General features: G+C 68.0%; 8 protein-coding genes and 1 non-coding gene across 9 annotated transcripts; 4 read left to right on the top strand and 5 right to left on the bottom strand.

Moving 5' to 3' along the window:
* Positions 1 to 173: 173 nt before the first annotated feature.
* Positions 174 to 265, bottom strand: RHOBADRAFT_t7. The gene has a single exon. It is a non-coding gene; the product is annotated as a tRNA-Met (tRNA).
* A 617-nt stretch (positions 266 to 882) lies between these two features.
* Positions 883 to 2,587, bottom strand: RHOBADRAFT_33747 (G-protein beta subunit; the record flags this gene model as incomplete). The annotated part of the gene is made up of 5 exons (XM_018413140.1): positions 883 to 1,243; positions 1,326 to 1,638; positions 1,709 to 1,840; positions 1,918 to 2,398; positions 2,479 to 2,587. 5 exons carry the CDS (start codon positions 2,585 to 2,587, stop codon positions 1,232 to 1,234), a joined length of 1,047 nt encoding a protein of 348 aa, XP_018273638.1. The 3' UTR covers positions 883 to 1,231.
* Positions 2,588 to 4,282: 1,695 nt separating this feature from the next.
* Positions 4,283 to 7,237, top strand: RHOBADRAFT_51421 (uncharacterized protein; the record flags this gene model as incomplete). Its single annotated transcript, XM_018415830.1, has 7 exons — positions 4,283 to 4,373; positions 4,487 to 4,788; positions 4,866 to 5,183; positions 5,257 to 5,970; positions 6,037 to 6,709; positions 6,793 to 6,913; positions 6,994 to 7,237. The coding sequence occupies 7 exons, from the start codon at positions 4,283 to 4,285 to the stop codon at positions 7,124 to 7,126; spliced, it is 2,352 nt and encodes a 783-aa protein (XP_018273637.1). The 3' UTR covers positions 7,127 to 7,237.
* Positions 7,238 to 7,525: 288 nt separating this feature from the next.
* On the top strand, positions 7,526 to 10,203 carry RHOBADRAFT_51420 (uncharacterized protein). The gene is made up of 9 exons (XM_018415829.1): positions 7,526 to 7,704; positions 7,809 to 8,099; positions 8,172 to 8,280; positions 8,353 to 8,574; positions 8,639 to 8,732; positions 8,796 to 8,964; positions 9,039 to 9,529; positions 9,608 to 9,845; positions 9,922 to 10,203. Exons 1-9 carry the CDS (start codon positions 7,626 to 7,628, stop codon positions 10,134 to 10,136), a joined length of 1,908 nt encoding a protein of 635 aa, XP_018273636.1. The 5' UTR covers positions 7,526 to 7,625; the 3' UTR covers positions 10,137 to 10,203.
* A 242-nt stretch (positions 10,204 to 10,445) lies between these two features.
* On the bottom strand, positions 10,446 to 14,551 carry RHOBADRAFT_51419 (uncharacterized protein; the record flags this gene model as incomplete). Its single annotated transcript, XM_018415828.1, has 6 exons — positions 10,446 to 10,559; positions 10,656 to 10,992; positions 11,082 to 11,452; positions 11,520 to 12,308; positions 12,385 to 13,089; positions 13,160 to 14,551. The coding sequence occupies 6 exons, from the start codon at positions 14,549 to 14,551 to the stop codon at positions 10,446 to 10,448; spliced, it is 3,708 nt and encodes a 1,235-aa protein (XP_018273635.1).
* A 953-nt stretch (positions 14,552 to 15,504) lies between these two features.
* RHOBADRAFT_33740 (uncharacterized protein) lies at positions 15,505 to 17,587 on the top strand. Its single transcript, XM_018413139.1, has 8 exons — positions 15,505 to 15,831; positions 15,964 to 16,017; positions 16,115 to 16,239; positions 16,307 to 16,366; positions 16,435 to 16,529; positions 16,595 to 16,770; positions 16,829 to 17,146; positions 17,220 to 17,587. The coding sequence occupies exons 1-8, from the start codon at positions 15,520 to 15,522 to the stop codon at positions 17,325 to 17,327; spliced, it is 1,248 nt and encodes a 415-aa protein (XP_018273634.1). The 5' UTR covers positions 15,505 to 15,519; the 3' UTR covers positions 17,328 to 17,587.
* Positions 17,588 to 17,699: 112 nt separating this feature from the next.
* On the bottom strand, positions 17,700 to 19,016 carry RHOBADRAFT_33738 (thymine dioxygenase; the record flags this gene model as incomplete). Its single annotated transcript, XM_018413138.1, has 4 exons — positions 17,700 to 17,764; positions 17,871 to 18,518; positions 18,602 to 18,827; positions 18,909 to 19,016. The coding sequence occupies 4 exons, from the start codon at positions 19,014 to 19,016 to the stop codon at positions 17,751 to 17,753; spliced, it is 996 nt and encodes a 331-aa protein (XP_018273633.1). The 3' UTR covers positions 17,700 to 17,750.
* A 683-nt stretch (positions 19,017 to 19,699) lies between these two features.
* On the top strand, positions 19,700 to 22,950 carry RHOBADRAFT_47992 (uncharacterized protein; the record flags this gene model as incomplete). The annotated part of the gene is made up of 6 exons (XM_018415079.1): positions 19,700 to 19,880; positions 19,929 to 20,202; positions 20,282 to 21,137; positions 21,174 to 22,133; positions 22,209 to 22,433; positions 22,550 to 22,950. The coding sequence occupies 6 exons, from the start codon at positions 19,700 to 19,702 to the stop codon at positions 22,790 to 22,792; spliced, it is 2,739 nt and encodes a 912-aa protein (XP_018273632.1). The 3' UTR covers positions 22,793 to 22,950.
* Positions 22,951 to 22,976: 26 nt separating this feature from the next.
* On the bottom strand, positions 22,977 to 25,017 carry RHOBADRAFT_51415 (uncharacterized protein; the record flags this gene model as incomplete). The annotated part of the gene is made up of 3 exons (XM_018415827.1): positions 22,977 to 23,127; positions 23,208 to 23,576; positions 23,657 to 25,017. 3 exons carry the CDS (start codon positions 25,015 to 25,017, stop codon positions 23,010 to 23,012), a joined length of 1,848 nt encoding a protein of 615 aa, XP_018273631.1. The 3' UTR covers positions 22,977 to 23,009.
* Between the last annotated feature and the right edge of the window lie 5 nt (positions 25,018 to 25,022).

Below are 25,022 nucleotides of genomic sequence, written 5' to 3'. Positions count from 1 at the left end.
TCCTCATTCTGAGTCTCTTGCGCAGTGCTGCAATGCTTGAGGCCTGGCGGGCGGCCAAGGACCGCTGACACAGTCCACGGTGCGCCAGCAGCAGCACGCTGGGGAGGGTCCGCGAGGGCGCAGCCCCTCCCCCTTTGTGTTCCCTCTCCTTTTTGAGGGCGGCAAAAGTGTACTAGCGTCTCCTGGTCTCGATCCAGGGACTTTCGGGTCGCGTTCCATCATTGGAATATGAGCCCGACGAACTGCCAAGCTGTTCCAAGACGCTGTTGAGGTGACAGCGCACGCTCGAGTTGCGCTCCCGGTTCAGCTGTCGTCGACTCGCGCGCGCTCAGACCTCTTTGTCCCGGCTCGAGGTCGCGCAGGAGGTCGCTCTCGACGTCTCTGCATCGACGCTGGCCCACTCGACGAGGGCCGCAGTGCCGGTCCACCTGCGGCTCTTGGACTTTCTCGAGGTCGCCAGTTCGCGCTGCGCTTTATCGTCGACGAGGGCGTCGCTTTCAAGCTCTCGCGTCATCTCGAATCTCTCACAGAGTCCACAGGGCAGAGCCCGACGCTGCCAAGCTGTTCCAAGACGCTGTTGAGGTGACAGCGCACGCTCGAGTCGCGCTCCCGGTTCAGCTGTCGTCGACTCGCGCGCGCTCAGACCTCTTTGTCCCGGCTCGTGGTCGCGCAGGAGGTCGCTCTCGACGCTCTGCATCGACGCTGGCCCACTCGACGAGGGCCGCAGTGCCGGTCCACCTGCGGCTCTCGGACCTCTCGAGGTCGCAGTTAGGTCGCGCTGCGCTCTCTCGTCGACGAGGGCCTCATCTTCGGGACCTCTCGGCTTTACGAGCTCGCCATGCGCCGACCTCTGCTGCAACGACACCGAAAACTCTCGAGCGCGAGGCAGAGGCGAAAATGGATTACGAGGACGAGAGACGACGCCCGGACGGCTCGTCGCAGAGGTGAAGAGCGAGGGAGTGGGGGGTATCGCAAGCGGCTGAGGCCAAGAGAGAGCGAGAGATGAGGACGCAAGGAGTAGAGGGAGAGAGAGGATGAAAGGGAAGAGGAGGGAACTACTCGAGGACAGACTGGAGACGACGAAGGAGGGGTAGGGAGGCGATGGCAACGACGGCCATAGGAGGCACGAGGACAAGTGCAGAGGGACGGCACTGCGAGGTTCCGGACGAGGCACGGCTCGAGGGTATAGGCGCGGGGAAAACGAGACGACGGCGGCCGAGGACGGCAGCTTCTAGGACCAGATCTGCGAGCGCGAGGCAACGGGCGGTCAGTGCGGTGCACTCGTCGACGCCAAGGACGGCCAAGAGATTGAGAGAGAGACGGACCTTGAGCATGCTGTCCCACGAGCCCGTGCACAGCGCCATGCCGTCGGCCGACACGCCGAGGCAGCTGACGCGGTTCTCGTGCCCGGCGAGGACGCCGACGCGCTCGCCCTTGAGCGTGTCCCACACGTTGCAGTTAAAGTCGTCGTATCCGGCAAAGAGGAGCCGGCCCGAGGCCGAGAAGCCGACCGACGTGATGCCGCACAGGACGTTGTCGTGCGTGTACTGGTTGAGCTCGCGGTCGGCGCGCAGGTCGAACAGGCGGCACGAGGCGTCGTCCGAGCCCGTCGCGAACGCGTCGCCGTTCGGGAAGAAGCTGTGGACGCAAGAACAGGGTCAGGACGAGATGAGAGAGGACAGAGAGAGAGAGAGAGACGGGGACGCACGAGACGGCGTTGATATCGGACTCGTGGCCGGTGAACGTCTGGACCGCCTTGCCCGTGCGGATGTCCCACACCTTGGCCGTCGTGTCGCACGCGCCCGAGACAAACACGTTCTGGTTCGGGCCCAACGACAGGCTGGCGGGCGCGAAGGAGAGTCAGCTCGAGGCGCACCGCCGATGCCGCCACGAGAAAGAGAGAGAGCAGGGACGCACCTCATGACGTCGCCAGTGTGGTCGTTGAACTCGATGACGCGCACGCCGGCGTCGACGTCCCACAGCATGCAGCTCATGTCGCCGGACGAGGTGAGGATCTGGCGGTCGTTGAGGAAGCGGCAGCACGAGAGGTAGCCCGTGTGGGCGCTGAGCTCGCGCGCGACCTTGACGCCCGAGCCCTCCTTGGCGCGCAGGTTGTAGATCGAGCAGATGTTGTCGAGCCCGCCGCACGCGACAAAGTTGCCCGAGGGCGCGTAGGCGCACGTCATGACCCACGACGAGCGCAGCGGGATGGCGTGCACCTTGTTGGTCGTGTAGGCGTCCCACACGATGAGCTTGCCGTCCTGCGACGCGCTGACGAGGTGCCGCTTGTCCTGGGCCCAGTGCATGGCGTAGATCTTGGCGAGGTGGCCCTTGAGCGTTCGCCGCGGGCGCATCGCTATCCGCGGCAACGGGTCGATCTCGGCCGCCATGGCGCGCACTGTGTGGCGCGAGAGGGCATGGGTCAGTCCCGCCGTCCGCACGAGTCGAGGCGAGAAGAGAGGAAGGGCGAGGACGCACGGCTAGTGTCGGCGAGCTGTTCCCGCTTGGCGCGGATCTTCTCCTTGAGGGTCTCGGCCTCCCTTCGTGCCGCGGCAATCTTCTCCTGGATGTCGGCGGCCGTCGACATGGCTGCTGCTGGGTCGGGGTCGCGAGAGGCGGTCGAAGGTGGATCGAGAGGCTAGAGGCGATCAGTCGAGGCGGCGAGGCGGGTCGCGTGCGTGCGTGCGGGAGACGACGAGGGAGAGGCGACCGATGTGGTGGGCGACAGTCGAGACGGGGAGGACGTCCAGAACGAGAGTGCGAAGAGGAAAGGGAGGGAGAGGGACGGGGTCAGCGCCGTGGCCTTGCCGGTGGCTAGGGTGACGGACGAGATTGAGCTCACCGGTGGAGGCCGGGCGAACGGAGTGCGAATGCGGGGCGGACGAGGTGCGGGTCCCAAACGAGACGATGAGGTGGTGCCGACGAGAGGCGGAGGACGAGCGGGCTAGGACGAGGTGGCGAAGGCTGGGAGGGGCACGGGGGTGGGCAAGGAGCGTGCGCAGCGAGTGGCTCGTCCAAGGGGATCGCGGGCTCGAGCACTCGGCGCAGCGGGTCGAGCGGGGAAGGAGGGAAGGAGGGGGAGGGAGGGCGGAGCCGACGGCGGTCGTCGAGGGCGCGGCGAGTCGAGAGTGGTGCCGGTGCGGGAGGTGTCGAGCTCGTAGGCGTGGCCTGGCGCGGTGACAGTCGCCTGCTGTGCGGGTGCGAGGCGGCGAGGGCTGGTGGGGTCGACCGGGGGTGCTGCACAATGGGGAGAGGAGGCTCGCGGCTCGGTTGGTGCGAGAGAGTCGACGCGAGGGGCGGGCCGGTGTCGACGAGGGCACGGCTGGTAGGGGCGTGTGGACGGTACTGCCGAGTGGCCCGAGAGTGCTGGCAGTGGTCGGTGAGGTGAAGTTGGCGGGGGAGCGGAGCTGGCTCGCCTCGCCTGCGCCTCCCGTCTCCCGCGCGGTCGCCTCTCTTCCTCCTTCCGCTCACTCGCTCGTCGCCTCGCTCTCGCCCACTTGCTCTACCGCGCAGGGCGACGTCACCGGCTAGTCGAGCTCGCCGAGTGCTGCTCTTCTCTCCCCCGCTCCGCGTCTCCACCAACTCACGCTCCTCCTCGCTCGACCTTGCGCCAGGCCTGCAGCGGCCGCTACGAGGACGCGCACGCGCTCTATGGCACGCAACGCGCTCACCTCCTGCGACGGCGCAGAGCGGCGCAGCCCTGGATCGCCGCTGTCCCGCGCACGCTGTCACTGCTCGCTCAGGGACAGACGGCCCGGTCCGTCCTCGAGCTCCCTCGCACCGCGCCACAACATGCTCCTTGCCCTTGGCTGCGTTCCACTCGGGCTCGCTGAGACGAGGCATCTGCGCATCTCGTCGGCGCACGGCCGCCAGCAGGTCGCCTCCTCGACCCTGTCAGCTCGAGTCCCGTCTCTTCGCGCCGCGCGACGCAGGATGTCCCGCCGACCACGAGGACCGACTCTCGACGGTGACAAGAGCAAAGCGCGGCCCACGGGTGCGCACTCATGCCGAGGCGGTAGCTGGAGGAGACGCCGGCGCCGGGCGCGTTCTGCGGTCGGGCCTCTTCCGCCCGCGTGTGCGCGAGGAGCGTTGTTCCGTAGCGTTGAAAAGCATTGCGAACGAGAATGTAGAGATCCCGTGCACCAGAGAGACGGCGAGAGCTGGGCCGAAAAGGCGAGTCGGGTTCGACCGCAAGCTCGAGCTCGGCACCACCACACAGCCACACTCGCCCCTCCACCGCACCTCGCCTCGGCTCTGTGCAGCTCGCGAGTCTGTCAGAACCATGGTCCGCGATCACAGCAACCCCAAGACGCTGGCCAAGTCGGCAAAGGCGCAGGCGACCGGCGTCAAGACGGGCAACCTCCGCACCAAGGGTGAGCCTCCCTTCTCTCGACGCTCGCGCCTTGCGGCAGCCGCCAGAGGGCCTACAGCCGCGCCGCCGTGTCCACGGGACGATCAGCTGACCGCTCCGCCCGTTCCCGCGCAGGCGAGAACTTCTACCGCGACGCCAAGTCGGCTCGTCGGGTCAACCTCCTCTCCGGCAAGTCGAGCAAGGCGGTGCGCGACGCCGACGGCAAGATCCTCGTCGCAGCCGAGTACCAGTCGACCGATGTCACGCCCGGCCGCGTCCAGCCCGACCGCCGCTGGTTCGGCAACACGCGCACCATCTCGCAGACCGCGCTCGACCACTTCCGCGAGAACCTCAAGGACAAGATCAACGACCCGTATGCCGTCGTCCTCAAGCAAAACAAGCTGCCGATGAGCCTCCTCACCGACACGGTCCGCGGCGTGCGTCCCCCATCTCTGTCCCTCTCTCTCGGACGCCCCGGCGCTGACACACTCCCTCGTTCTCCTCACGCTCGCAGGGCAACAAGCAGGAGCTCACGACGACCGAGCCCTTCCACGACACGTTCGGCCCCAAGGCGCAGCGCAAGCGGCCCCGCCTCGAGGTCGGCTCGGTCGAGGAGCTCGCCGGCAACGTGTCGGCGCACGCGGCCAAGGTCGCGGCCGCGGCCGTCCAGGCCGAGAAGGACCAGCGCCTGTCCGACATCCGCGACGTCGAGGGCACGCTCGCGCCCGAGGTGCTCGCCGCGCAGGAGGAGGACGCCAAGCTCGGCCGGGTCCCGCAGGACTGGATCCTCGCCGCCGGCACGTCCAAGCGTATCTGGGGCGAGCTGTACAAGGTGTGTCGCTCCATCTCCCTTGTCCACCTCGCTCGCCCGAGCGCAGGAGCTCACCCGCGCTCGTCGCCTGCAGGTCATCGACTCGTCGGACGTGATCCTGCACGTTCTCGACGCGCGCGACCCGATCGGCACTCGCTGCGACTCGGTCGAGGCCTACCTCGCCAAGGAGAAGAAGGGCAAGAAGGTCGTCTACGTCCTCAACAAGGTCGACCTCGTGCCCGGCTGGGTCGCCGCCCGCTGGGTCAAGGTGCTCGGCAAGACGCACCCGACCATCGCGTTCCACGCGTCGATCAACAACTCGTTCGGCAAGGGCTCGCTCATCCAGCTCCTGCGCCAGTTCTCGACCCTGTACTCGGACAAGAAGCAGATCTCGGTCGGCTTCATCGGGTACCCCAACGTCGGCAAGTCGTCCATCATCAACACGCTCAAGAAGAAGCAGGTCTGCACGACGGCGCCCATCCCGGGCGAGACCAAGGTCTGGCAGTACATCACGCTCATGCGCCGCATCTACCTCATCGACTGCCCCGGTATCGTCCCGCCGTCGGCTCGCGACACCGACTCGCAAAAGGTCCTCAAGGGCATCGTCCGCGTCGAGCACCTGTCGGACCCGGCGTCGCACATCGACTTCCTCCTCCAGCGCGTCCGCAAAGAGTACCTCGTGCGCACGTACGGCGTCCAGGACTGGACGAGCGCCGAGGACTTCCTCACCAAGCTCGCGCGCAAGGCCGGCAAGCTCCACCGCGGCGGCGAGGCCGACTACCGCACGGTCGCCACCATGGTCATCAACGTGCGTCCCTCGTCTCCCTCCCTGCGCTCCTGCCCCAGATCGAGACTGACCGCTTTCCTCTCACAGGACTGGATCCGCGGCAAGATCCCCTTCTTCGTCGCGCCGCCCGAGCCGACCGACGCGGCCGGCAAGCCCATCCCTCGCCCGCTCAAGCTCGCAGGCGCGTCCGCCTCGACCTCGACCGCCGCCGACGACAAGAGCGAGTCGGCGCCCGCCAAGGTCGGCGCGACCAAGTCGTTCGACTCGGAGGGCAACACGGTGCGCCGCGTGCCCGGCGTTACGCAGCCGCTCCACCAGATCGTGCACTCGACCAAGTTCCTGCCGGACGACGTCAAGCGCGTCGAGATGGACGAGGCGGTCGAGGCGTCGACCGAGGGCGAGGACGAGGTCGACGAGGACGAGGCCGACTTTGACGATGACGGCGAGGAGTGGGGCGGCATCGAGTCGGGCGACGACGAGGACGACCTCGACGACGACGAGTTCGAGGGCGAGGCCGGCGCGGGCGAGATCCCGCTCGCGTGGGACGAGCTGTTCGCGCAGGTCGTCGGCGAGGAGGACGGCGCGGTCAAGTCGTCGCCGGCGGCCAAGCGCAAGGCTGCGGCGCTCGACGAGGAGGACGAGGACGAGGTCTCGTTCGACGAGGAGGACGACGAGGACGTCGAGATTCTCGTCGAGGGCGAGACGGCGTCGCCGGCGCGTTCGGCGGCGAGCGGCAAGCCTCCAGCGGCTGCCAAGCGCAGTGCGTCTCCTCTCTCCTTGCCTCGCCCACCTCTCTCGACGCACGAGGACTGACTTTTTGCGCCCTTGCTCCGCACCTCGCAGCTCGCGCCATCGACAACGTGTCTTCCGACGCGGAGGACGCCGGCCGATCGGGCAAGGAGAAGCGCATGACGACCAACAAGAAGAAGGCCACCAACTTCTTCACTCACGCCAACGTCAAGAAGTGCGTCCCACTCTCTCGCCCTCGCGTTCATCGGCCGCCGACGCCCTCGACTGACCCTCTCTCTCGTCCTCCTCGCGCAGCAAATCGCGCCGTGGCGGACCCGTCAAGGACCAGGCCGCGCGCAAGGCTGCCGTCGCAGGTGTGCCCGCACCCAAGGGCCACGCCGGCACGAGCAAGAAGCGCACGAGCAAGGGCGGCGCCGGCAAGCGGTAGATGCGCGCGCGCGCAGAGTCGGCCGTACTCTCTCTTCTGTTCCCCTTCTTCGAGGTCTCACCGGCGTCTTCCCCTGTTGTCCTTGTATTGCGATGTGTCCTTCTCCCAGTCTAACAACTCAAACCGAGAGCGAGAGAGAGAGAAGGTGCGAGGAACGAGCGGCCAGCTCGCCCACGCGCGGAGAAAGACGGGCCGTCGCTCGTCGGTCGGCGTTGCTGTGATCGCCCGGCACGGCGGTTGCAGGGAGCACCAGGGACTGAGCCTCGGCTGCGCACGCGGCGCGGGACGAGTGGGCGCGTACGCCGGTGGTCCGGCCTTTGCGGCGCGTGGAAGCCGGAGCGCTCGCCTCTCTCTTGCGCCGTCGCTCTCGCTCCCGGAAAACTCTCCAAGGGGAATGCTCGCAGCTCGTACTCGCCTGGCCGTCCCTCGCGTCGCTTACCAGTCGAAACACACCACCGCCGCCGCCCTCGCCGCTCTCTCGACCTCGCCGCACCGCACCATGTCGTCGTCGTCTCGCTCCTCGGCCTCGTCAGGCGCCGCCGCAGAGCCCAAGGCGGACCCGTCGGTCGGCCCCATGTGTGCGTCCACGCTCTCTACTGTACCGGAGCTCGTCCTCCTTGCGTCGGAACGGCGCGACGACGACGAGGCCCCCCACTGACGGCTCCCCCCGCGGCCATTGCAGACCGCTTCGAGCGCTCCCTCCCTCACTTGCCTGTGCCGACCCTCGAGGAGACGGCCGAGCGGTACCTCACCTCGATCCGTCCCTACCACACGTCGCAAGAGGCCGGCGCGTCGTCGTCCCCGCTCCCGTCATGGAACAAGTCGGAGCAGGCCGTCAAGGACTTTGTCTCGTCGCCCCTCGTCAAGGAGCTCCAGCAGCGCCTCGTCAAGCGCGCCGAGGGCAAGGAGAGCTGGCTGTCCGAGTGGTGGAACGAGACGGCGTACTTTGGCTGGAGGGGTCCGGTCGTGCCCGGTGCGTTCTCCCTTTCACCCCCACTCTCGCTCCCTCTCGCGTTCGGGCGCTGACTCGGCCGCACACGTGCAGGCGTCAACTACTTCTACAGCCACAAGGACGACCGCTCGCGGCGAACGGGCCCTTCTCGCGCTGCCGGCCTCCTCCGCGCCCTCCTCTACTTCCGCCGCCTCGCGGTAACGTGCGTTCCTGCCGCCTCTCAAGGGTCATGAGGCGCAAGGACTGACTCTCTGTCTCCCTTCCACGCTGACAGGCAGCAGCTCGAGCCCGAGATGGCGCGCAAGACGCCGCTCTGCATGTCGTCGTACAAGTACCTGTTCAACGCGACGCGCCTCCCGACTGCCCCGTCCGACACGGCCAAGGTCTACGACCCTGAAACCCACAACCACGTCGTCGTCGTCCGCAAGGGCAAGCTCTACGAGGTGCCCGTCGTCGACGACAAGGGCGAGTGGCTCAGCGAGAAGGAGCTCGAGGCGTGCGTCCACCTCGCACCTTGTTCAGGAAGGGCCGCGTCACTGACAGCCTCGAGCGACATGCAGGCTCTTCCAGAAGGTCGTTGATACGGCGGGTTCCGAGGCCGACGCTCACCCTCTCGGTGCGCTCACGGCGGCCGACCGCGACCTATGGACCAAGGTGCGTCTCTCCTCGTCCTCCGGTCCCGGGGTATCGACAAACCTGACCTTCTTCCGACTACAGGCCCGAGGCGAGCTCGTCCAGGACCCGTCCAACCTCAAGGCGCTTGAGCGCATCGAGTCGGCCATCATCATCGTCTCGCTCGACTCGAACAAGCCGTACACGCGCGAGGAGAAGAGCTGGGGCCTGTGGGTCGGCGACGGCAAGGACCGGTGGTTCGACAAGCATCAGCGTGCGTCGACACGTTTCTCCCTCTTGCGCTCGAGCCTGGCCCGGGACGACCCTGACCGGCTCGGCGCCTCGCAGTGGTCGTGTTCGAGAACGGCAAGTCGGGCTTCAACGGCGAGCACTCGTGCATGGACGGCACGCCCACGTCGCGCCTCAACGACTGGCTGTTGCGGTCGCTCGACATGGGCAAGATCGACCTCGGCTCGTCGTCCCGGTCGGCGTCGGCGCTCCCCAAGGTGACGCCCCTCACGTTCAACCTCACCGCCTCGGTCAAGTCGGCCATCGACACGTCGATCAAGGCCCACCAGGACGTCATGGCCAAGCACGACCTCGCCGTCCTCGAGTACGCCGGGTACGGCAAGGACCAGATCAAGCAGTACAAGACGTCGCCGGACTCGTACGCGCAGCTCGTCATGGGCCTCGCGTACTACAAGATGGAGGGCAAGGCGGCACCGACGTACGAGAGCGCACAGACGCGCAAGTACCGCCTCGGCCGCACTGAGGTCATCCGCTCGACCACGAACGAGGCACTCGAGTGGTACAAGGCCATGGAGGACCCCAAGCGCAGCGTGCGTCCCCCTCTCTCTCCCTCGCTCTCGTTTTCTCTCTCTTTGAGCCGTCCGACTGACCTCCCCCTGCGTGCGCAGTACACCGAGTGCGTCGAGCTCTTCCGCAAGGCGGCCGCCAAGCACATCAAGCTCGCTGGCGAAGCCGCCGACGGTCGCGGCGTCGACCGCCACCTGTTCGGCCTCAAGAAGGTGCTCAAGGAAGGCGAGGAGCTCCCGGCGCTGTACCAGGACCCGACGTTCGGCCTGTCGAGCAACTGGGTCCTGTCGACCTCGCAGCTCTCGTCGGCGTACTTTGACGGGTGGGGCTATGGCGAAGGTGCGCCCCCTCTCTCTTTCTCTGTCGGCGTCTCTCGATGCCGTGAACTGACGTCGTGTCTCTTTCCCTCGCGCAGTCGTCGACGAGGGCTATGGCCTCGCCTACTCGGTCAACGACCGCAACATCCGGTTCAACATCACGTCGATGAACCGCGCGCCGCACAACAACGTGCATGCGTTCCGCACCTTCCTCGAGGAGTCGTGCAACCACGTGCGCGAGATGATGGAGAAGGGCGGCGGCGTCGTCGCGGCGGCCCCGGCGGCCGACTCGAAGCCCAAGAGCAAGCTGTGAGTCAGTAAGGTGGAGCCGAGGCTGTGCTTGTAGACCCTGTGCAAAGGAACACGAGTAGACGATTCGCAACGAGCGAGAGGTGCGCGAGCGGCTTGTAGCGAGAGAGAAAGCTCTCGCTTCGAGTTCGCCTTCTCGAGTTGGCTCTCCTGGCTCTCCTCGAGCTCGCGCTCGCGCCTCTGGCTTTCTCTCTCGATCGCTCAGTTTCGCTCTCGTCGAGCAGGAGACAGGGTGCGGGGACACGACGGCGTCGACGTTGCACGCTCGAGAAGTACGGCCGTGGGCTCGACCGTGCCGCGCGCCGACGCACGCTCAGGTGCGCTCGGCCCATGGAAAGTCGCGCAGGCGGTCCTCGCGCTCTCGCTCGCCGCGCATGATGCGCTCAATCGACGCGTTGAGGGCATAGACGAACTGGTCGCGCTCGAGCTGCAGGCGAGGGGAGGGGGCAGGCAAGTCGAGTTAGTCCTCGTCTCGCAAGAGAAGGATGGACAGAGAGACCGAGAGAGGAAGCGAGAGACGCACCTTTGACCGAGCACGATAGACTCGAGCCTCGTCGACCTTCTTGTCGAGCTTGTCGAGCTTGCCGGAGCGCGAGTGCTTGACGCGGACGATGGCAAACGTGCAGTCCTCGACGTCGTCGGCTGTGCGCAGGCCGTCGCTCGACGAGTAGTAGCGCGGCAGCTGATGAGCCGACTCGTCGGCCGGGTCCCAGGTCGAGGCGCCTTTGCTCGGCGCGAGGAGGTGCGACGCGAGCGAGCCACTGTAGATGTAGCAGTCGCGCAGGGTGAGGACGTGGCGGCGGCGGTGGTACGGCGTCGCCTTTGGCCTCCCTTGCAGGTCGCGTGTGACGGACTGGAACCTGTGCGCAAGGGAAGGAGGAGGTTGTGAGTCAGGGCGACGCCGGTTGAGAGAAGCGACGATGAGAGAGGCAGAGCGAGGTCGACGCACTCGACGAGCACGCCGGGCAGGAGCACGACGTGACGAGGGTGGAACGTGCCGCGCAGACCCTTCTTGACGTGCATGGCGCCCTTGTGCATGACGGCGCGGCAGCCGTCGAGCAGGCACCAGTTGTAGACGTGCCCGAGCTGAGGGCTCGCGAGGATCTCGTTGCGGGTCGGTGGCGGCGCGCCGCCGTCGTCAAAGTCGTCGTTCCAGGCAAACTTCTGCGTCGCCGAGCGAGGCGGGAGCTTGTTGACGAGGCCGTCGCCAGGCGAGAGGCTCATGAGCTGGATGGCGTCGACTCGCTCGCGGCGGCGCCAGTACGTGACGAGAGCGCGCAGGCGGCCGACCCACTCGTCGCGGACGTCGATCGAGTGACACTGTGGGAGAGAGAGCGTCAGGACCGGAGCTGCAGCTGACGCGAGGGAAGCGAGATGGGCGACGGACCTCAAACCGCATCGCCATGCCCGACCGAGTCTTGACGACGAACGAGCGCAACCGTCGCAGCTTGGCCTTGTCGTCGGCAACGTTGAGGCCCCCCTGCCCGCCGACGTCGTGCACCTGGACGAACTGGTCGCGCGGCTGGTCCTCGAGCTCCGGGTCGATCGTCTCGAGCTCGCTCAAGTCGACGAAACCGTGCGCGTCGGTGACCTGGAGGAACCCTCGCTCGCGCTCGTGCCGGTCGAGCCACTCGAGCATGTCGTTGCCGTCGCACTGGCCGGCGTCGGTCGTGCCGCCGTCGATGTCGAGGTCGCCGCCGTTGTGGAACACCTCGTCGGCGGCGTCGGCGGCCGTCATGCTCTTGAGCGTCCAGTCTCGGCGACGTGCGTGCTTGTGCGCCTTGCCCTGGACGACGGCGCCGCGAGAGATGCGGCCCCAAAGGCGGTCGCGCTTCTTCTTGCTGGGCGCGGCGAGCGTCGCCATGGCGAACACGAACGGCGCGAGGACGACGGCGGCCGGGTTGTTGAGCGCGTCGTACACGTTCATCGGCGGGTCGGGCGGGTGTGCGGTCGACGAGCGGCACAGGAAGAGCATGCCCATGCGGCTCGAGAGGTAGATGCGCTCGGCCGTGCCGTTCGGGCGGTGGCGGATGAGGAAGCCCTCGATGCCGGGCGGTTCCGAGATGCGGGTCGTCGTCGAGTGGAGCGCGTTGGGCGCACCCGGCTCGGCCGGGATGCGGCAGGTCGTCGGGTAGTGCATGGCGGGTCGAAGCTCGAGAACAGGGGCAAGGTGGGCCTGCGGAAGCACAAGGGTCAGTCCCTACGCCCGCCAGAGTGCGACGAGAGGAGAGGGGACAAGACAGGGGGCGCACCTGACGAAAGGCAAAGCCGCCGATGACGGCCCAGTCGCGCTTCTTCTCGCCGCGGTGGCCCTTGCCGACCCAGTCGAGCGTGCTCTCGCGCCGCCACGCGAGCCGCAGCTGCGCACCGTCGCGCTTGGCCGTCTCGACGACCTCGCGCCACTCGGGGACGCTCGCGAGCTGGGCGACGCACGCGTCGACGACGACCTGCGGCTGGAGGTGCCGGTACGCGCGCTCGTCCTCGTCGCCCGTCATGACCTCGTCCTCGTCATCGCCGTCGTCGCCGGGGCCCGTCGGTACAGGGAGGCGGACGACGGCGCCGAGCCCGGGAACGCTCACGTCGAGCGTGCGCGGGAGCTGCCCGCCGAGCGCGCGGTACAGGCGCCAGACCCACTCCTTGGCGATGGCGTGGGTCCGGGTGCGGAACAGGAAGATGTTGGTGCCCTCGGTGCGGAAGTGCAGCCGACCGCGCTTGGACGCCTTGCGCGAGCGCGGCTCGTCCTTGCCGTCGTCGCCCTTGTCGACCGTGCGCTCGTCGGGCTTGCCGGCGCGTACCGCCGTCTTGGCCGACGAGCGCGAGTGCGAGTGAGGGCGGTGCGTGAGGCAGAAGATGAGGTCGGTCGACGAGTAGACCGAGAGGTGCGTCTTTCTCGCCGTGAGCGGGATGACCGTCTTGAGCTTCTTGCGGTGCAGGACGGTCGCCGGGATGTTGAGGGACTGCGCGAGGCAAGGAGTCAGTACTCGATCATGAGGGGTACGTCGAGAGGGTGGAACCGGCGCGACGCACGTACTCGCCCCACAGCTCGATCTGCCCGCTCGCCCTCCACACGACGGCGACCTCCTCCCACGCCTCCTTGGACGTCGGGTACTTGCGCGCGACGTGCTCGTCGAAGTCGTCGGGCAGGTCCTCGCGCTGCGTCCAGTCGACGCGGACGAGCATGCGCTCCTGGCGCAGGACGGCGTCGCCCGGCCGGGTCTTGCGCCGAGCGGGCGCGGCCTCGTGACGCAGCGGGTGTCGCAGCCCGTCGACGAGCCGCGCCGTCGACGATGGTGGAGCGTCGGGCTCGGCGTCTGGTTCGGGACGGGCGAGGACCTCGAGCGGCGGCGCAGGCGGTGCGGCGCCCGAGCCGGCGCCGAGCGGTTGGACCGTGGCCGGCTCGTCCGGGAAGCGGACGCCGAGCGCCGCCTCCTGGTGCGAGACGGCGTCGCCGTAGACCGTGACGGGTGCGCTGGTGGCGAGGCGCGAGCTCGGGGAAGGAAGAGCATCGCGGGTGCGGAGGATCGACTGGAGGTGCGGGAGGTCGGGGCGGCGCTTTGGCGCCTCGAGGGCGCCGTCAGAGGCTGCGTCACCCGTGACGAGGATGTCGGGCAGGTCGACGGGGCGGTGGTGGAAGGCGTGGGCGAGGCTCGAGGTGCGCTGGGGCGTCGGTGCGGCGGTCGAGGCGCGGTCGGGCGCCGTGGACGGCGGCAGGTGCGTGCGGGCCGTCACGAACGACGCTCGCGTCGTGAGTGCCGGGCTGCGCGGGAGCGAGCGCGCGACGTCGGGCGCTCCCTCGTGCTCGTGCGCGTGGCCGGCCTCGTCCCGCTCGCGGTCGGCCGCCGGCCGACCCTCGTCCTCGTCGCGCTGCCGAGCAAGGCGCGCGTCCCGCCTGCGTGCGGCGTCGCGCACGTCGCCGCCGATCTCAAAGCTCGCGCCGTGCCAGCCGCCGCGAGAGCTGTCGCCGTGCGTCGACGAGCCGACCGAGATGCCCGTGCGGTTGGTCGCGCTCGTGCTCGCCCGCCGACGGCGCCGCAGCGGGAACGACATGCCCGCGTGCGCCTGCTCGCCGTCGCTGCCCTCGGCCGCCCTCGCCTTGCCCTTGCCTCCACCGCTGCCGCCGCCGCCGTGCGCCGACGCAAAGGGCCCGCCGCCGCCGCCCTGAGCCCGGTGGAAGCTGGGCCCGATGAAGACGCGGCGCAGGGCCGTCAAGCCGGCGTGCTTGGTCTCGAGCTCGGGGAGGCGCTCGTCCTTGGTCTTGACGGCGTAGTCGGGCTGGGTGTACAGGTGCCGATGCTGGCCCTGCTCGTGATCGACGAGGGGAACGGGCGAGGGCGGTGCGGACCCGGTGCGCTGCTCGAGGGTCGGCCCAGTTGCCCTGGCGAACGAGGTCGAGGCGCTGGACGCAGGTGGGCCGTCCATCGCGCGCGGAGACGAGGGCGGAGGCTGTCGAGGTGGGGTGGTTCGAGTTGAATGAGGAGAGGAGCGTCGAGCGCAGTTGGCGCCGGCTGCACAGCGTCGAAGTGCTGCAGTACGGTGCAGTGAGCGAGGCACAGCTAGGCGCACGCTCGTGGTTGGTGCTGGTCGAGGGGAGGAGGCGGACGATGTAGATCGCCGACGGAGCAGACGGAGGCTCTCCTTCGCACCAGTCCCTCGCTCACCGCAGTGTGCGCCAGCTGCGGCCTGCATTGCAATGTGTGTGCTGCGTCGACCCGCCTCGGTTACGCTGCTGGACGCCCCAACCTCTGCGTGCACTCGACTTCCTCGCGCTCGCTTCGTCACACTGCGAATCGAGGAGCAGACAGCGAAACCGCTCGCCAAACGGCCTGCGCCTGCTCGCCGACCTTGCCGAAACACGTGCCGTCAGATCTGCCGCGCTCAAACGACGATCGGAGGTGACGACGGCGAGCAGCGAGCGGTCGAAGCGAGCACGGTACCCGACTCTCGCGGGAAAGCTGTCCGGCCGCGCTCGCTCGACGCCAGGCGACGTTCTCGCGCGGTCGGCCGTCGAGTGCACGTCGAATGAAGCCCGTGAGAGCGCGCAACACTCTGGAATGTGCCGCAACCGAGAGCGAGGAAGGCTTTCTCGAACGGCGTGTTACGACGAGAGCGCTTCACGACCGTGTGCGGTCAATTCCGTGAGCGGGTCACGATGGCGGCGAAAGAGGGGAGCGCGTCTGAGTCGAGCAACGACGTGGAATGCACGCAGGAATCGGGCGCCTGTGTGCTCGAGACAACATCCGAGGAGCGCGCCTCGACGCGGCGGCACTCGGCCTCGTCGCCCCTTGGGTCGCCCTCGCCTCTCCCTCTCTCCCCCTCTCTCCTCACTCTCGCCTCGCCTCCCTCTTCTTCCGGCCGCACCCTCTTCTCTCCCGCCACACAGAAGCACCATGGTCGCCGCTCCGTCTTCCGCCGTCCTCGAGACCCCGTCCAAGGTGGCCGCCGCCCAGCTCGACCAGCTCGACCTCACCAAGCCGGCCTCGTCCCTCTCGGCGACGCTCGCCGCCGCCAAGCAGGCCGCGTCCGAGTCGCCCGCCGCCCTGCGCAAGGAGCGCAAGTCGGCCAAGCTCGTCGACGACCGCAAGGCGACCGACGGCCGCGACCGCTTCGTTGGCAACCCCGCCATCACCTGCGACGCCGACGAGCCCATCCTCAAGGAGTCCGGCAGCCGCTTTGTCCTGTTCCCCATCCAGTACCACGAGGTGCGCCCTTACTCTCTCTCTCGCTCACGCCCTCTCTCGAGTGGCGCGAGGCGGACCGTGTCGCCTCGTGTGACCGAGCTGACCCCTCGCTTCCGCCCCCTCCCCTCCCTCCCTCGCGCCCGCGCATCGCAGATCTGGGGCCAGTACAAGCGCGCCGAGGCCTCGTTCTGGACTGCCGAGGAGGTCGTGCGTCCACTCTCTCTGCCCGCGATCTCGGAGGACGAGGCGAGGCGTGTGCTGACCCCTCCCCTTGGCGCCTCGACGCGTTTCCCTCGTCGTGCAGGACCTGTCCAAGGACCTGAACCACTGGGACACCAAGCTCAAGGACGACGAGAAGTTCTTCATCTCGCACGTCCTCGCCTTCTTTGCCGCGTCCGACGGCATCGTCAACGAGAACCTCCTCGAGAGGTGCGTCCCCCTGCCTCCTCCCCCTCGAAATGTCAACTTCGGTCATTGACATCTCTCCCTTGTGCAGGTTTGCCGGCGAGGTCCAGATCGCAGAGGCGCGCTGCTTCTACGGCTTCCAGATCATGATGTGCGTCCCTCGTCGTCCTCTCTCGCTCGGAGCAGGCCCGCTGACCTCGTTGCCGCCGTCACCCGCAGGGAGAACATCCACTCCGAGGTCTACTCGCTCCTCATCGACTCGTACGTCCGCGAGCCGGAAGAGCGCAACAAGCTCTTCAAGGCCATCGAGACGAGTGCGTCCAACATTTCCCCCTCTCGCTCGCGAGCGCGCAGCTGACAACCTGTCCCCCCTCGACAGTCCCCTGCATCGCCAAGAAGGCCGAGTGGGCCCTGCGCTGGATCTCGGACGACAAGTCGGTGTTCGGCGAGCGCCTCGTCGCGTTTGCCGCCGTCGAGGGCATCTTCTTCTCGGGCTCGTTCGCCTCGATCTTCTGGCTCAAGAAGCGCGGCCTCATGCCCGGCCTCACCTTCTCCGTGCGTCCACCTGCCCCCTCTCTCTCTCGATCCCTCACTGACGCTCTCGCGCCTGCAGAACGAGCTCATCTCGCGCGACGAGGGCCTCCACACCGACTTTGCGTGCCTCCTCTTCTCGCACCTCGAGCGCCGCCCGCACCCGGACACGGTTGAGCGCATCATCCGCGAGGCGGTCGAGATCGAGCAGGAGTTCCTCACCGACGCCCTCCCGGTCCGCCTCATCGGCATGAACGCCGAGCTCATGTGCCAGTACATCGAGTTTGTCGCCGACCGCCTCCTCGTGTCGCTCGGCAACCCCAAGGTCTACAACAAGGAGAACCCGTTCGACTTTATGGACATGATCTCGATGGAGGGCAAGACCAACTTCTTCGAGAAGGTGCGTCTCTCTCTCTCTAAACTCGTCCTGCACTCGTCAGAGCACCTCCTGACCTCACATTTCGTCGACGCAGCGAGTGTCGGACTACAGCAAGGCCGGTGTGATGTCCAAGCAGAACGCGACTGAGGCTGGCACGGACACGGCCAAGGGTTCGCTCTTCTCGCTCGACGAGGACTTCTGAGCGTCGTCGTCGTCGTCGGCCTCTCGATACCCCTTTTCCCCCTCGCCCTCCCCTCCTCCTGTCCGATTAGACCGTCACCTTCCCTGGCTCTCTCGTGTTTGCCACAGTATCACGCCCCGCACCCTGCCTGTCCCCCCCTCTGTCGTTTATCCAGTCGGACCTCGTCGTCGTTGTCGTCGTCGAGCCTCGTCGGCGCCGCTTTCTTACCTTCTTCCTTATGCTGTCAATACGAGCGCTTAGGTGTTATGCCTCGTACTCTCTCTTGTCGTGTGTGCGCGAGACCGAGAGTGTCGTCTCGAGAGCGCCAGAGCTGAACGAGCAAGAAAGAGAGAGCGGGACGAAGACGACGCTCGGGCCTCTCTCGAGGCAGCACGCAAGGGGCACTGCTGCATTACGGACGACGGCTAGATAGACTCGATGCGCTCACTTCTTGGTGTCTGTGGACGGCGAGCGACGAGGTCAGTGCGTGCGCGCGAGCGAGAGACTGGAGGGAGCAGGCCGAGAGAGGGGCAGGAAGAAAGAGAAAGTGGCAGGGGGACGCACAGGTCTCGCTCAGGCGCTTGACGAGGTACGCCTCGGTCTCGACGGGCTCGTACTTGGGCTCGCCCGTGCCCGGGAGCGCCGAGATGACGGTGCGCAACGACGGGTTCGAGAAGAAGGCGATCGAGTTGCGGCGGGGCGTCATCTCGAGCGGGTCGCCGTCGGCGGGGAGGACGACGCGGTGGATCGTGCTCTTGAGGACGTCGTTGGACCACCGCTGGAGGAGGTCGCCGACGTTGACGACGACCGTGTCGGCGACGGGTCGCGCGGGCACGAACGCGCCGTCCTTGTCCTGCACCTCGAGGCCGCCGACCATGTCCTGCCACAGGAGCGTCACCGAGCCATAGTCCGAGTGCGACCCGGCGCGGTTGCCGCCGTTGAGGATCTTGGCCTTCTCGATCGGCGGGTAGTTGAGCAGGCGCAGGTTGTGCGACCGCTGCGCGACCTTGTCGTCGAAGAACGTCTCGCCGATGTCCATGGCGAGCGCGAGCGCGCGCATGATCTCGAGGTGCAGCTGATGGTTCTTCTCGAAAAAGGCGTTCATGAACGTCTTGAACTCGGGGAACTCGGACTCGGGCCAGCGGTTCTCGTACGGCGAGTCGTCCGGGCCCTCGCGGTAGTCCTTGCCGATCTCCATCGTCTCCTTGAAGTCTGCACTCCGCGCACGATGGTCAGCTCGTCGTACTGTACACGCTGTCGTCGCACCTTAGGAGGAAAGCGAGAGGAGGACGCACCCGGTGCCTGCTGCCGCAGCTTGGCGATCGCCTCGGGGTCCGTCTCCTGCGTGACGCGCTCGCGGCCCTCGGCGACGTAGCCGCGGTTCGACTCGGCGCACTCCCACTCGAGCCGCTCCTTGACCTCCATCGGCAGGTCGAAGAACTGCTGCGTCTTCTTGAACGCCTCGGCGACGGTCGCCTTGTCGACGACGGCGTCGACGTTGCACAGCATGAGGAAGCCGACCTGTGGGTGAGGTACGAGGGTCAGCTTGGCTCACTCGCAGTGTCGGCTCGGTCCAGTCGCGAGAGCGGGAGGGGGGCGCACCTCCTTGGCCGCCTTGAGGAGCTCTTGCGCCGTCGCCAGCTTGTCCTCGGGCGTGCCGGACAGGAACGGCTCAAAGTTGATGACGGGAACGATGCCAGACGAGACCATGGTGGCTGAGGCGGCGCTTGAAGTGAGGTGGGGGAGGTGAGGCTGCGGGAGGACGAGGGGTCAGCGACGATGCGGGGAGGGAGGCGCAGGGGACGCACAGGTATGGAGAGTCGGCCTGCGAGGGTGGTGCGCCGGTCAAAGAGCGCAGGAGAGGTGTATCGCGAGCGGGACAAGGCAAAGAGAGGCGAAAGCGGGTGTCCCGCTCGCCCGCGTCCACAATCTGTTCCGCTCTCGATTCACCGAGTCTGGGCCGCGCGAGTGGTCCGCGAGCTCAGCCTGTACTCTCTCCGCGCCTCGGGGCCCACAGAGTCGCCGGAGAGACGACGAGCTGGGCGGCAACGTCTCGCCCGCCCGACGTTCCGGCCGAGCAAGCGCCAGCCACCAGTCCTCGACCTTGCGCACACAGCTTTGCAGTGCTTCTCTCTGACAATGCTACAAGCTCTCGAGCAGCGCACGGTGCGAGGAGCGGAATCTGATGAGACACGCGACGCGAGGTGCTGTGAGCTTGGAGGAGACGCTCGCCACGTCTCCGCTCCACCTCGTCCTCGACACCTGTCAGGATGCCCGCCTCCGTCGCCACCTCTGCCAGGCCCGCTGCGTCGGTCGCAGGCAGCCGCGCCTCGTCGTCGCGCTCGCGCGCCCCGGCCACCTCGACTCCCGCCGGCGAGGGCCTGCGCAAGACGATGCGCGGCGCCCTCATCACCAACTCGCTCCCGGCCCTCCAGAACCTCATCAAGCGCTCGCCCGAGAGCTACGCCGAGGAGTTTGCCGTCCAGTGGGCCCGCTTCGGCAGCCTCGTCAAGATCGTTCAGCTCGGGCTCGGCGGCGCCAAGGGCGACGAGGAGCAGCTCAAGGAGGTTACCGGTTTCGTCTGCCAGGTGCGTGGCTTGCTCTCTCTCCCCCTGCGGTGAGCGTCCCTTGCGCGCGAGACTGACTCGCTCCCCACTCTCCCACAGGTCGCCCACCTGTACCCCACCCTCACCGCCTCGCTCCCGTCCATCCTGTCCGGCCTCCTCCTGTCGTCGGCCCCGGCCACCTCGACGTCGTCGGCGAGTACGGCGGCGGGCCCGACCGGCGTCGGCAGCGCCATCAGCGGCGGCGGCGTCCAGTTGAGCCCCGAGACGAGGAAGACCATGATGCAGGGCCTCGTCCTCCTCCGCCGGCGCGAGGTCATCTCGGGCGTCGAGTGCGTCCTCTTCTTCTCCCTCTTGTGTGCTCTCGCGCACACCCCGACAACCGAGCCCTGACTGTCTCTCGCGCTGCAGGCTCCTCAAGACGCTGTTCCCGCTCCTGTCGATCACGACCTCGCCCAACCTGCGCAGCTTCATCCTCAAGACCATCATCGGCGACATCAAGAACGCCAACATGAAGACGCGCGCCGTCAAGCTCAACTCGATGGTGCAGGGCCTCCTCATGGCCATGATCGAGCGCGGCATCGCCGCCGAGCAGGAGCGCGTCGGCACCGGCGTCAAGGCGTCCCGCCGCGGCGCGTCGACGAGCAAGGACGGCAAGGTCGTCGGCGCACGCGAGGCCATGTGGGCCGTCAAGATCGCCGCCGAGCTGTGGCGCAAGAACGTGTGGCGCGGCGACAAGATGACGGTCAAGGTCGTCGCACGCGCGTGCTTTCACCCGGACACCAAGGTGCAGAGCGCCGCCATGCACTTCTTCCTCGTCACGCCCGACACGGCGGCCGACCTCGACTCGGACGACGACGAGGACGAGGGCCCCGACATCCAGACGGTCAAGCACCGGCAGGAGATCAACAAGAAGCGCAAGTCGACCGACCGCCGCGCCAAGCGCGAGATCCGCGCCGCCAACGTCAAGCGCCGCCAGAAGGAGCAGGACAAGAAGGAGCCGGCGAGCAACTTTTCGGCCCTCCAGCAGCTCGACGACGCCTACTCGTTCGGCGAGCGCCTGTACGAGCAGCTCGTGCGGTACGACAAGGCCTACACGCTCGACCACAAGGTCCTCATGATGCAGCTCCTCGGCCGCGTCTGCGGCGCCTTCAAGCTCACGATCCCGGCCTTCTACTCCTACGTCCTGCGGTACCTCACGCACCACCAGCTCCAGATCACCCAAATCCTCGTCGCCCTCGCCCAGTCGGTCCACGACCAGATCCCGGCCGGCGGCCACGACGAGACGGACGACGTCGCTCAGCAAGAGCAGGACGACCCGCTGTACCCGGTCCTGCGCAAGATCGCCAACGAGTTTGTCCACTCGGGCGTCGCCGCCGAGGTCAACTCGGCCGGACTCAACGCCATCACCGAGATCTGCCGCCGCCAGCCGCTCGCCATGAGCCCCGACCTGCTCCAGGACCTCGTCGAGTACCGCAAGTCCAAGGACAAGGGCGTCATGGTCGCCGCGCGCGGCCTCCTCCAGCTGTACCGCGAGGTCAACCCGACCCTGCTCAAGCGTCGCGACGTCGGCAAGTCGGTCAGCATGCAGCTCCAGGACGAGCGCCGCGGCGGGGCCGACGCCGTCGCCGCCGGCGCCGAGGAGCGCAAGACGTCGCTCAAGTTTGGCGAGGACCGCGACACGGTCAAGGGCATCCAGGGCCTCGACCTGTTCGCCAAGCACCTCGCCGAGCAGGCGCAGAACGGCGACGGCGAGGACGGCGCCGCCAACCCGGACGACGACGACGAGGCCGGGTGGGACGGCTGGGAGGCCGAGTCGGGCTCCGAGTCGGACTCGTCCGGCGGGTGGGTCAACGTCGAGTCCGAGGGCGAGTCGGACCTCGAGATCAGCGACTCGGACGACGACGACGACGACAAGGCGCGCAAGCGGCGCAAGGTCGAGGCGCGCGAGGCGCGCGAGGCCAAGAAGCGTGGCCTCGACGCCGTCGCCGAGGAGGACGAGGACGACGAGCAGTCGCCGCCCAAGAAGCGCGCCGTCGACGTCGCCGGCACCAAGGGCGACGACGAGATCGTGTTCGGCCAGGACAGCGACTCGGACGACGAGGACCAGGAGTCGGACGACGAGTCGGGCTCGGACGAGGGCGAGCCCGAGGAGGAGCAGGCGCCGAGGGTCCGGACCGAGGAGGAGCAGGACGAGATGAGCCTCACGCGCGCCAACAAGGTGCTCGAGGGCACGACGTTCGCCGAGATCGCCATGTCCAAGGTGCGCCCGCCTCTCGCTCGTACTTCCTCTTCCCTTGCCCGCCCAGACTGACCCTCGCCTCCTATGGACTCGCAGATCCTCACGCCCGCCGACTTTGTCAAGATCAACGAGCTGCGCGTGCAGGCGGCCGAGGACGAGGCCAAGAACGGCGGCGGCTCGGCCGCTCGTCGCAAGCTCGCCGCGCTCGCCGCTGCGCGCAAGGCCAACCACGGCGACACGGACGACGCCTTCCTCGCCGAGGACGACATCCTCGGCCTCCAGAAGAAGAAGAAGAACTCGTACGAGGAGCGCATGGCCAAGGTCCGTCTCTCCCCCTCTCGCCTCCTCCTCCTCTCTCTCTCTCTCTTTTTCGGCCCGCTTCGACGCCCGGACGCCGTCTCCGAACGTGAACTGACCCTGGTTTGCCCCCGCCGCAGATCCAGGAGGGCCGTGCCGACCGCGACAAGTTCGGCTCGCACCGTCACAAGAAGCTCGACGCCAAGGCGCACTCGACGACCAACGCCGAGAAGAAGCGCGGCAAGAACTTCCTCATGATGGCCCACTCGCACGAGGTGACGCGCAAGACACGTGCGTCGCTGCACCAGAAGGGCCGGCGCCTGCGCAACCACGTCAAGACGCAGAAGGCGGGCGGCCGCAGGCGCAACGGCGAGCACAAGTAGAAGGTGCTCGCTCGCTCCCTTCCCCTCTTTCCTCGCACTCTCTCTCTCGCTACCCTCTATTTGCGTCCTCGTTCGCGCCGTCGTCGACCCTGTCCTTCCCCTCCTGTTTCCCCTCTTGCGGCCTCTCGGTGTTGTATTGCCACTCGCTCTCTCTCTCTCTCTCTCTCTTGGCGCGCGTGAGAGACACAGAGAGACGACAATGATGGTGCAGGGGCCCTCAGCCGGTCAGGCGGTAGCCCCGCTGCGCCGACCTCGCTCGTCGCTCGTTTTGTAGGCTCTCCTTCCACATTTTGAAGCAGATGTACGCCGAGCATGCCGCCGCGACACCGCCGACGCTGCAGAGAGAGACGCTCGTCGTGTCAGTCGAGCTGCTCGGGCAAGAGGGAAGAAGGAAAGAGAGTGGGCCTGAGCGCACCGGAAGATGAGGCCGAGCGCGTCCCACCCTGCCTCGCCGCCAGGAGGAAGCTCCACCTCGCCCTCGCCCTCGCTGCCGCCCTCGCCCTGCCGCCTGACCTTGGCCGCAAACGCCTCGCCGATCGCGCCGCCGACGACCCGCACCGCGCGCACGACGAGCCCGCGCCGCTGAGCGTCCTCCTCGGCGAGGTCGCCGAACCCGTCCTGTGCGTCGGTCCCGCCGCCGACGAGCCCAGTGTCGGACGACGCCGAGTGGTGGGCGGGCGTGTGGTGCCCGAGGACGCTGTGTTGCGGCGCGAGGAGGGCAAAGATGATGCTCGAGATGGCCGTGACGAGGAACTGGGGCAGGACGAGATAGATGTTGTGACACCTGTCGACCAGGGCACGCGCAGTCAGTCGACCGAACCCGACGGAAAGGGAAGAGGAAAGGAGAGGAAAGCGTGGACGGACCCGAGGATGACGCCCGTCTGGTCCCCTCCGCCGACTTGCTGCTGCCCAGCTCCCCCTTGCCCGCCGCCCTCCTCGTCGTCCTGCGCGCCCCACTCCTCCGGGCTCTCCTCGTCGCCCTCAGCGCCCCCCACAAAGATCCTCGGCGTCCCCTGCGCCCACAAGCCGCCGCCTCTCCTCCTCTCGTCGCCCGTCCCGCCGCCGCTGCCGCCGCCGAGGTGCAGCCGCTCGCGCTCGTCGAGCTCGAACGAGTCCGAGTGCCGGATCTGCAGCACGTGCGCCTCGCCGACGCGGCGCCCATCGTCGCTCTCGCCGTCGTCGAGCGCGTACAGGCCGCCGGCGCCCGCACCAAGCGCAGGCGAGCCCGAGCCCGCGCTCGAACCGCCGCCGCCGCCGCCGCTGGCACCGACGCGCCCGAACGCAGCGACGCCTCCTCGCGGCGGCGGGAGGTGGATCGTGCTCGTGCTCGCGCCCGCTCCCCCGCCGCCGTCGCCGCCGCCGCCGACGTGCGCGCCAAAGTCGATGTGGCGCACGACGGCCGGGTAGGCGTACGGGTCTGCGCCGTAGGCGTGCTCGTGGGCCGCCGTGCTCGACGTCGTCGTCGTCGTCGTCGTCGTCGTCGTCGTCGTCGAGTGCGACGGTGGCGGCGGCGGGACCGAATGCGGGTACGGGTCGGCAAACAGGTCAACGCCGACCGAGCCGTGGTTGGGCGGGAACTGCATCTGGCCCTCGTCGCTCGCGTCCGAGTCGCCCCTCGCCCTCGCGCCGCCCGACTCGTTCCCGCCACCGCCACCGCCGCCGCCGCCGGGCGACGCCGTGAGCGTGGGCGTCGCCGACCCGCCGCCGCTCGATGCGCTCGCAAACGAGTGCGCCGACGTCGAGCGCGACATGGTGCCCGACGCGTCGCCGCCCGTGCTCGAGCCCGCAGCCGACGACGCCGCGTCAAAGTACAGCGAGCGGGCGGTCGTCGGCGTGCGCGGCGCCGACGACGACGGGTCAGCGACGCTGCTGAACGTCGGCGAGCCGTCGCTGTCGAGGTCGAGGTCGTCGCCGAGCGAAAATGCGCCATCGTGGTCGTAGTCGCGCGTCGTCGTCGTCGTCGTCGGCGTGCGGTGCGGGTCGTCAAAGTGCGACGACGGCGAGCGCGCTGCGGCGCCGTGCTTGGGCGGATACGAGGACGCCGCCGGGTCGAGCATGCGCTCGCGCTCGCGCTGCCCTGCGCCGTCGTCGTCCTCGTCGCCCCACGAGTCGGCGCTGCCGCGCGGCGGCGAGCGGTGGAGGTGGAGGTGGTCGACCTGGTGCAGCATGACGGACGACGTGTTGGGCGAGCCGAGCGAAAGGGACCCGCTCGACGAGGTGCCCATGCGCA

This window comes from Rhodotorula graminis (assembly GCF_001329695.1).
Source record: "Rhodotorula graminis WP1 unplaced genomic scaffold RHOBAscaffold_2, whole genome shotgun sequence".
NCBI lineage: Eukaryota > Fungi > Basidiomycota > Microbotryomycetes > Sporidiobolales > Sporidiobolaceae > Rhodotorula > Rhodotorula graminis.
Note: the sequence above shows the minus strand (reverse complement) of the source record. Positions and strands in the feature narration are given on the sequence as shown.